Here is a 9,738-nt window from a genome sequence, read left to right on the forward strand (position 1 = left end):
AAATAATTATCCTAACATTCTTATTTCAAGCTACAAACTAGTCAAGGAAGCAGGCAAACAAGGCTTATTCTATGCCATGGCTCACGGGGCTCAATGCTCGAATCTGTAATGAATATCAGTCTCAAAAGATACAGCTAAGTGCCCCTTAACATGCTCAGTGTATTCCTTTCATCACTACATGCATGAACATACCATGCTTACTCAGATTAAGGAACATGGCTTCCTGTTTGTAACAAAATTTCAAAATACAAGTGGTATAAAACATTGAACATGTCAACAAAAATAAAGTGTCTATTTGCATGAATGCAGCTACTTAAAAAACCAATTGTTGTTATGTTAATGAAACAACACAAAGAAAGTTTATAAACAATGTTGTTTGCAATAACCATTTAGCGCATTATAGTATACAATAAAATTCAGACCTTGTAGCACCTTAAGGACCAATCAGATTTCCAGAATATGAGCTTTTAGAGTCAAAGCTCTCTTCAACAGATACCTGACAAAGGGCGGCTTGACTCTAGATAATCCATAGCCTGGAAATCTTGAAGATGTTACTGGACCCAAATCTTGCTCTTCAACTACACACAACACGACTACCCCTCTGAAGCTGCAGTATACAACATCCTATATATTAACAACCCAAACGATTTTGTAAAAAGTTACTGTGGGATTGCTTTCTAAAACAATGAATGCAGGAGCTAGTTAGGATGGACCCCATAGAGCAAAGTTAACACGCTAACAAACAGACAACACAGTGAGAAGTAAATTTACTTACTCCCCAAAAAAGTCAATAACATACAACTTTCACAAGTTCTTCGTTTTTATGACAGCAAGTTGGTCTTATTCCCTGATTCCCCTTATGTCTGTGTAAGCTGTGCAAACAGTTTGCTACATCTCTATAAGCTACTAAATTTACTCTCATCAACCTTCAAGGCAAAAGACCAAATTTACAGACTATGGTAAGGCAGAATATTTGCCTTTGTATTTCCTAGGTTTACTAATTTATTGATAAACTGTAGTGACCAGATCTAACACAGGAGCTAGTATTTCTTGATATACTGCCTACTTGTCAAGAACCTGACTTCTTAACAAGCTACACCAAATAACCTGCTGAAACGCTGCTATACTGTCTTCCAAAACCGTAGTTCAAGAGATGGTTTTACTACACAACATACTCAGACATATTTTAAAAACCACTATCGAAAATCAGATAATACAGAGTTGAGGGCAGGAGATGAGGATCGAAGGGAGCTCATAAGGACCACCCTCCAAAACTGCAAACTGATGTCTACCGCCTCGTTATCAGTTGTAATCCCAGGAGATCTCCGGCCATCACCGAACCTGGCCGCCCTGGGATAACCAGTACCTCACTTTCGAGCCAGTGGTACCGTAACCATCCCTCTGACCCCGCAACTGCTCTTAACTATATAAGGTAATAGGTATACAAGGTGGTTAACAGCGCGCGGCCTCCTCGCCCCACCGATCTTGGGTGGCAAGAAAAAGTCCCTAAAGCCCCCCGCCAAACTCACCATGAGGGACTCCCGGCCCATTCCTCCTCCTCCGCCGCCTCCGCCGCCCCCCGGCCGCATCGCAGGGTTGAGGAGGCTCCCGCCGCCTCCTCCACCGCCGCCCGCTCCTCCGCTGCATCTGCCCAGCAGCCTCCCCCGGAGCGGCTGGCGGGAGGAGGGCCCGAAGGGCAAGAGCGGCTCGGGCTCCCCTCGGGGAGGGAGCAGGGGGGCCAGCAAGCTGACGGGCTTCCCGGCCGGCCAGTCAGGGCGCCCTCCCAGGCGGGAACTCTTGGGCGACTGCTCGGCGCCGGGGGCCCCTACGGGCCGCACGCCTTCGCCGGGATTGAGCTGCATGAGGGGAGGGGGCTTGGGCAGGGAGAAGGGCAACGGCTGAGGGGAGGCCGCGGCGGCCGCCGAGTCCCCGCCAGACATCGCCTCCCCCCCTGCCCCGGCCGCCGAGTCTACCCTGCCTCCGAAAGCAGGGCGCTACACGAAACCGTTGAGGGGGAGACGGAAAGTGCGGGAGGGCGGCCTGGACGGAAGAGCGGAGGGGAGGCGGGAGGCCCAGAGACCGGCTCGTGAGGCGGCCCAGAGGCGCGCGTGGGTCGGACGGGCCGACTACAGAAAGGGGGGAGGGGAGGGAGAGTCGAGGCGGAATGAAAAGTACAGAGAGGGAAGGGGGCGCGCGCAAAGGACGCTGGGAAAGGTGCGCCCGCGAGTGGGGCTGCGGGGGCGGGGTTACGGAGGCCCAAAGGGCGCCGCGGCTGCTAAAACTGGACGACGAACCCAACCCCTCCCCCGCGGAACGCGGTGCTACTTGGGGGCGGGAGGGAAGGAGCGTCGCCTCACGCGCCGCGCATCCTTTGCCGTTTCCTTTAAGGGGACACAGCATGAGAGGAAGGAGTATCCGTTGGTGAACGACGCAGAGGAGGAAGAGGCGTGGTCTCCAGGTTCCTGCGTCAACGGGGTTTACTTTTCTCTTCCGGCTCGCGCCGTTTTTCTTCCGGTTGAGGGGACTTTTCAAACGGGTGCTTCTTGTCTTCGCCCGTCGCGCGCGTTCTTTCTCGCTTTCTTGGCTGTCATGGCGGCGCTTCACACAGGCGAGGCGAAGCTCGACCGTTACAGATGGAGCGACCGCGCGGGCGCCGCCCACAGCCCTTGGCCTCCGGACGACTTGGTGGTGGCGCGGAACCTCCAGGCGGAGTTGGAGGAGGGCGGCGATGAGAACGGGGGTCTGCTGAGTGCCGCTGGGAGCCTGGAGGGCGCCTCTGCGCCCCGGGGCGGGGTGGCCCGCTTGCACTGTGGACGAGGCGAGTCTGCGCGCCGTTGGCCCGGCCGGGCGTGCTCCGTTCTCTGCTGCCTTCTGGCCGTGTCTTTCGTAGCTTTCCTCCTGGCTATCGCCTGCCTGGTGCTGAGAGGTAAGGGCGGGAGTGGCGGACTATGTCGGATGGCACTAAAAGGAGTTTTATGTCGCCTTCAAAAAGGGTGTCAGGTTCATCGTGACATAAGAGATCTTGCTTCCAGTCGATCACATCAGTGGTTCGCTATTTATTTCGCACAGTAGACAACACACACAGCTCCTTAGTGCTCGTAGAAAAATCCGTCAACTTCTTAATTATTTTGACTGTCCTCTTCTACATAAGCTTTCATGGTATTTTGGTTGTTTTTTTAAATTCCATTCTCTCTTGTTTTCTCCATTGCCCTTTTTATACAGTAACCTTACCGGGGTGAGGTGGGGGAATGGTGATATAATCCACAGCCTGCCTGGTGTAGTGGGTTAAAGTGCCTGGGAGACGTTGGTTTAAATCCCCACTCTGCCATGGAGGCTTGCTGGGTGACCTTGTACCAGTCACTCTCAACCTAACCTATCTCATAGGATTGTTGTGAAGATAAAATGGAGAAGGGGGGAATGTTGTAAACTGCTTTGGTCCTCATTTGGTGCACAAAGTAACTAGGACTGAATTTCTGTTGATTTAATTAAGTGTAACAAAACTATTGTTTAATTAATCATGAGACAAAGTTGGTAGAGCTGCTATTGTAGGACAGTTATTTTTTCTTTAAATGTTTCAAATTACAACGTCTAACTGGTTATTTCTACCTCCAGATTTGCAATTTGAAAAAGGGAAGACTGATGAAAATATAGAGACAAACATTTTAGGTAAGAGTGTTATGGAGATTTCATTTGGGAACTGACTTTTATTGTTCCATGGGTTAGCCATCATTGTGACCGATCACAATGTTATTCTTAAATTAACATATTCTGAATGATTTAAAAAAAATCTCCTTGCCTTTCAAAAGGACTTTTTAAAATTTTGTGGTATCTTTTGACTGAAATGTCATGCAGCATTAGGGACTTGGTGATATTTCATGGTGACTAGTGTAGACTGCATCCCTCACCAGAAAAATAATTTTAAGTAAACTTAGTAGAAAATTTGAAATTTTAGTAATATGATGTCACAGTAATATTGTAATTTTTCAGCTTACATGTGTGTATTATAGCAGTTGCTTGAATTGTTTTCTCCTTTCACTGATTTTCTCCATTAAAATATATCAGTACATTTCATAGCTGAATTAGGCAAAATGTTACTGTAGTGCTAACTACAGTGGCCTCTGCCCTATGCACTATTACTTAAGAATGTCTCATTCATCTCAGTGGGATTTGTCATGTGACGTGCAGGGTATTTCAATTAACAATGGTATTCCTTCTTTTTTAAGGATTTTGGAGCCTCCTTATACTTGCTTTAGTCTCAGGTTTTTCGTGTTGCAGTTTTTCTTGGACAGTGACTTACTTTGACTCCTTTGAACCAGGAATGTTTCCTCCTACCCCACTATCACCTGCACGGTTCAAGTAAGTACTGTTTTAGTAAGAATGAAATGTTATCACGTTAAGGTTCCAGTAAACCACCCATTGAAACTAATGCATCTGTGCCTACTTATGTGGGGGTGCGCTACAAATGAAGATAATGGAACATGAGTAAACAAGCTTAGGATTAGATTGGAAGCTTCATGGCAGCCTAGTTATTATATTAAGGATCAGTTGATTAGTTACAATATTTACTGGGATAACGTTGTGTTCTGACAAGTGTATTGTATCCATTGGTTCTGGCCTAAGTAGCAGAACTGGATTCAAAGTGGCCATGTAAATAAGCATGAATCCCATGTTTTGGTCAAAAATTTAATACTTCCATAAGTTATTATTTATTAAACTTTTATTTTTGACAGTGCTTAAATATTGAGATATTTGTGTAAAAATTATGATTAACAATAATTCGTCTGTAATTGGAATAAAATCTACCATTTCCAATCAGTTGAATTAAAATTAGATTTTATTTTACTTTCAATTTTTCTGTTACCTGCTACTTAACTTTCTGCTTTTATTTCCAGGCGAATGACTGGGCACTCCTTTCACGTGGGCTATAGTATGGCTATTCTGAATGGCGTAGTGGCAGCTATAACAGTTGTATGGTGTCTCCTTTAGTCTGCATGAGCTCTGTTGCTCTCAATATGTCAGCCATGTGGAGACCACTTGAATGCCTCGATGCAGCAGTATGTTCTCCGCACAGTTGCCAAATATTCCAGGAAGCAGCTGGCAACAGCATGGAAACAAACCACATGATTAGAGATGTATTGGCAGACAGCCATACTAGATAAAATGTTTCTATGTATGAAATGGTTGCCATGGCGATACAATTTCAGACTAGGTAGCAACCTTATTGTGAGTTCTTGCTTTGGTTTCTGCTGCTAGAAGTCTGAAGATGTGCACTGGATTAATACTAAGGAACCTTATTAGAATTCCCTGTCATGTCATCTCAAATGATATGTCAGATACTGGCTCAGTCTGTTCCGTTTGTTGTTAAAGTCTTTGGACTGTACTTTTTTCTCATGTAACAATAGCATGAAAGGGGAGACCTACTTTTTCCAAAATCAGAGACTGAATGAGTTCTTATTTCTGTAATGTTACAATTTATTGTTACTGTTTCAGTGCTGTTGGATTAAACGTCAGGTATGAAGTCGGGTCAAAGACACATACTGTTAAATAATTTGTATTTTATAACTACTTGAAATGATGTCTTTTGTATGTTGGCAAATATGAGAAATGAAATTCTAATTCTTACTACACCAACATTTCTTGGGGATTACTTGCACACTTTGAGTTTTGCAGTATATGTAGAACAAGAAGGTTGAAAGTCCAGATTATCGATGATAATCAAATCAACATTTTCATTTAATTGTCATTGTAACAGTGGTTTATCTGCTTCTAGCCTTCCTGTAGGGAGGATTTAATTGTTTGAATTCAGGTGTTACAACAAACAAAAGCTTAATTGAGGTTATTAAACTCGCTAGAAGCCTTTGTTTTCAGACTTGGTTTGGTACCAAAAAATTGACCTCATTTTTTAAGATAGTTTGCATTCAGGCACCACAGGTCAGGATTTTGTCAAACTGGTTTCTAATGTCTGAATGCAGCATGTTATCACCAAAAGCTGAGCCCAATAGTAAGAGCACCTGTAATGAATTAGCTTCCATGTTTTTTATTGCTCAAGTTTTAATCCAGCTGAAGGTGAGCACTTTTAAACCTCATTTATTTCAATGGAAGACTTGAGAATGTGCTAAAATCTTTCCATTTGGAATCAGTGGGGCTTGCTACTAAAACCTGCTCTAGTTTAACTTGGGTAACCAGTAGAAATATAGCATAACTTTTATATGGTTACTGGTTATTAAAATGTTTTGATTTCCAGTGACAAACACTCCGTTATAAACAAAGAACTTTGGTTTTTGTACCCTTTTAAAAATGGGAATACATTTAAAAGATTTCAATTAAGAATATATAAAATTAAGTAAAAAACCACTTTCTGGACAAGGAAGTGCTTGCTTCACCTCCTGCATAATCACGAATCACCATTGTATTTTGTTTCATTCATGTTTTCATTGTGATTGGATCATTTAATACTCTCCGTGACACTGTGCTTTCCTCAATAGACAACGAAAATTCAGGGCTATTCCTTAACAGCACAACTATAACACGTATACAGTATTAAATAAAAACTGTTAGAGCTCTGTAATTATACAAAATTCCAGCGTCATACTGATCTGAACGGCATCAGGGATTGATAATAAATGACTATTTTGAAGATACATGACTTAACTCCAAAGAAATGTGTGCAAGCCTGGGGGAATTTCTGCTCCCACTTCTCGCAGCCCCACCTCTCATCCGCAAGCTGCTGCTGAGGGTCAGAGAACCCTTCAGAGTGTTACCCTGTGCTGCAGCTGCTTCAGCTGGGGCCAAGATTGGCAGCAGCGCCAAACAAGTGCCTTCTCAGACACACATTGTTTTTGTGCCAGGTTTATGGGCATATAAAAACATGCTCGCATTTTTTAAAAAGCGTATATTCCGTTTAGGTGTAAATAGGTGTGTGTGTTTCTAAGTTCATTTTGTCATGTTTCATAACTTTTGCTTATGGAAATTGTCTTGCAAATAAAATACTTTTGTTTATAATCAACTGATACGTTTTAGCATGTATATTATTAAATCTGCATATAACTGTAAAATTAGTTGTATACATATCTTCTTTTGGCCTCCTTTGAGTTGGTGGTACTACTTGCTGACTTTTAACTTTTGCTTTTCAGCTTCTTTATGTGCACACAGTTCCAAATGGTAGCCATTAATCTCATCCTCAGGATACAGTGAAGCATTAGCACTCCATTAGCATTTCATACCCTGGGAAACCCTTACAGGATGATACAACCCAACCCACCTTTCTGAGTAGACATAAATCACCTGCAAACATCTCCTCCACAGTTTGACACTGAGAGATCTCTGTCTTTCGGTGCTACACCTCTGAAGATGCCAGTCACAGCTGCTGGCGAAACATCAGGAACTACAATGCCAAGACCATGGCAATACAGCCCGGAAAACCCACAACAACTATTAATCTTTCATGTTTGGCAAGTACAAAGTAGGGTTGTCAGCTTTCTTTTCCAGGATAAAAAAAAATCTCAGGTTTGATGGCTCTTGCTGCAAATGCCTATTTCTTTACATGTTGTGCCTTGATTCTGTTTCAATTGTTTCATTTGTTTGACTTCTTGTCAATTATATCAGCTGCTGCCTATGTTCCACCCAAAGTGAAAGTGAAGCCAAATAAATAGCCAAGCAGTGACTGCTGCCATCTTGGAAACTTATTCTATTATTAAAACTCTTTTAGATCCTTATAATGTTTTAAGGTTTTTTATGGAAATTGTATGAAATCATGTTTTATTATTTTTAAATGATATGATCCGCCCTGAGCCCACTTGGCGGGGAGGGCCAACTAAAAGTCTAATAAAATAAATAATAACCTGCTGTGACAGTAAGCAAGGAAAGATGATCACTAATGGAGAACCATGGATTGGCAACCTGATAGCTGCAGTCTGTGTTTTGCCCCACCATGCCCCACCTCAAAAATGTGAGGTCAATGAAAAGGAGAACTTTAGCAACCTTATTTGAAATAGAGAATTTCAGATGGTTTCCTGACAATTTCAGTTTGTCTTGATTTATTTAGTTCAGTTTCTAGTCTGCCGTTTCTCAAGAGATTGAGGGAAGCTACAACAGTTTTAAAAAATAAAAAGCATACACAATAAAACTGAAAACTTGAAGGTACCTGCATAGCCTTAGCTGTTGAGTGCCAGCCCTTAGAATTAATCCAAGTTGGACTTCAAAGAACCTGTAGGAAAATATTTTTTATTTATAGTCCACCTTTCTCACTGTGACTCAAGGTGGATTACACAGTGTGAGTCAGTACAGCTAATATCAAATACATTTCAATCAACGTAATGTGTATACATGCAAGTTTGCAAAGATTTAAAAATGAGCAGAATCCAATACAGAGCTGAAGAAATGCTGAAATAGGGCATAAGGAATTGTATGAAGGACACATTAAATAACATAGGAAATACCCAGTAGGATCATACTTGCAGCAAGAGTAGTGAAGTCTATGGTCCCTCAATATTTACAGCAATAGTAAAATCTGTACTTCTTCCTTATCCCTTTACTGATGGATCTTGAGTCTACTTCCTTACAATACAGCCCTTCTGTTTGAGTAAAAAACCCTCTTGAATAACTCAGTTTTTGCATCATTTTCTGAAGTCTAGAAGAGCGGGAGCTTTCCTAACCTCTTCAGGTGGACCATTCCATAAAGTGGGCGCCACCACAGAGAGTGCATGTATACAGGAAGCGGTTGATTTTGCCCATTTACAGGGTGGCAGCTGCAGAAGGCTCTGTTCAGATGAGGGAAGCTGCCGTGGTGGAATGTAGGAAGACCAACGGTCCCGTAGATACGATGGACCAAGGCTATGAAGAGTGTTCTGTTTTATAGCCAATACCTTGAATAGGGCTTGGTAACTGATAGCCAATGGAATGACTGTGGAATGGGAGTAATATTCATGGTCATCTTAGGTCGCAGTAATAATTGAGCTGCAGTGTTCTGCACCAACTGGAGTGTCCAAGTTAACATAGATTGTGTGAGATCTTGTTAAGGACGGCACCTCTGCATTGCTCTTGCTGTTTAGTACAGTGGAGACAATGTGATCACAGGTAATTGTGTTGAAAACAGCGGATCTTGTCTAGAAATGGAAGGTTTAGTCATTTTAAAACATAAGAGGTGCCCCGCTGGATCAGTTCAGTGATCCATCCAGAGCATCATGCTCTTGCAGACAGTGGCCACCCAATTGCGCTGGAGTTCTGACAGAGAGGACAGAGGTCAAAGCATTCAACTTAAGATGCAGCCTAGCACTAGTTTTCAGAGGTTCACCGTTACTCAATTAGACAGTCTTTTAATTAGTTGGGGAAATTAGCATAGAAGATGGGAGCAAGAAGGAGCAACAGATTCTTCACCAAGATGTATGGGGATTGTTCCCTTAGAGAACTCTCAAATAAATCAGCCAGAAGTTCAACCAGAAAGAGGGGGGGTTATTAAAAGGGAAACAACACACAGCACACTAGGAGGAAATCAGGGAGGAAAGGGGAGAAAACAAGGGGGGGAGGGCAATTGTTACTAGTCTTGAAAGCAGAGGTCCGCAGAGGCAGCAGCAAAATGACCGGTGTTTCAAGAGGAAAAGACCCAAACAGATTTGGGGGTGCACGGGTGGATCTAGAACAAACATGCATGCATTGGTGACTTTCAGATATAGGGCAAAATGCTTCCTGGGGTAAGTTGACATCTTTGCCCCCAAAATAATAATTTGATGGCTTTCTCCA

General features: G+C 43.1%; 2 protein-coding genes across 2 annotated transcripts in view; one reads left to right on the forward strand and one right to left on the reverse strand.

Annotated features, from left to right (window-relative positions):
* PRPF40A (pre-mRNA processing factor 40 homolog A) overlaps window positions 1–2,034 on the reverse strand; it is a 35,565-nt gene extending 33,531 nt beyond the window's left edge. The window contains exon 1 of the mRNA XM_054970241.1: window positions 1,530–2,034. Within this exon, the coding sequence (XP_054826216.1) occupies window positions 1,530–1,940 (411 nt within the window). The 5' untranslated portion in view covers window positions 1,941–2,034. The remainder of the gene's footprint in view (window positions 1–1,529) is intronic.
* Window positions 2,035–2,525: 491 nt separating this feature from the next.
* ARL6IP6 (ADP ribosylation factor like GTPase 6 interacting protein 6) lies at window positions 2,526–7,718 on the forward strand. Its single transcript, XM_054970244.1, has 4 exons — window positions 2,526–2,926; window positions 3,613–3,666; window positions 4,224–4,356; window positions 4,893–7,718. The coding sequence occupies exons 1-4, from the start codon at window positions 2,590–2,592 to the stop codon at window positions 4,984–4,986; spliced, it is 618 nt and encodes a 205-aa protein (XP_054826219.1). The 5' UTR covers window positions 2,526–2,589; the 3' UTR covers window positions 4,987–7,718.
* Window positions 7,719–9,738: the final 2,020 nt, after the last annotated feature.

The sequence above is a fragment of the Eublepharis macularius genome, chromosome 2 (assembly GCF_028583425.1).
Source record: "Eublepharis macularius isolate TG4126 chromosome 2, MPM_Emac_v1.0, whole genome shotgun sequence".
Taxonomy (NCBI): Eukaryota; Metazoa; Chordata; class Lepidosauria; order Squamata; family Eublepharidae; genus Eublepharis; species Eublepharis macularius.

What these genes read in the sequence shown, in the direction of transcription:
- ARL6IP6 (XM_054970244.1), top strand. Translation starts at nt 2,590, where the DNA reads ATGGCGGCGCTTCACACAGGCGAGGCGAAGCTCGACCGTTACAGATGG. An exon ending in TATAGAGACAAACATTTTAG is followed by an intron (nt 3,667 to 4,223) that starts GTAAGAGTGTTA and finishes TTCTTTTTTAAG; the next exon opens with GATTTTGGAGCCTCCTTATA. An exon ending in CTATCACCTGCACGGTTCAA is followed by an intron (nt 4,357 to 4,892) that starts GTAAGTACTGTT and finishes TTTTATTTCCAG; the next exon opens with GCGAATGACTGGGCACTCCT.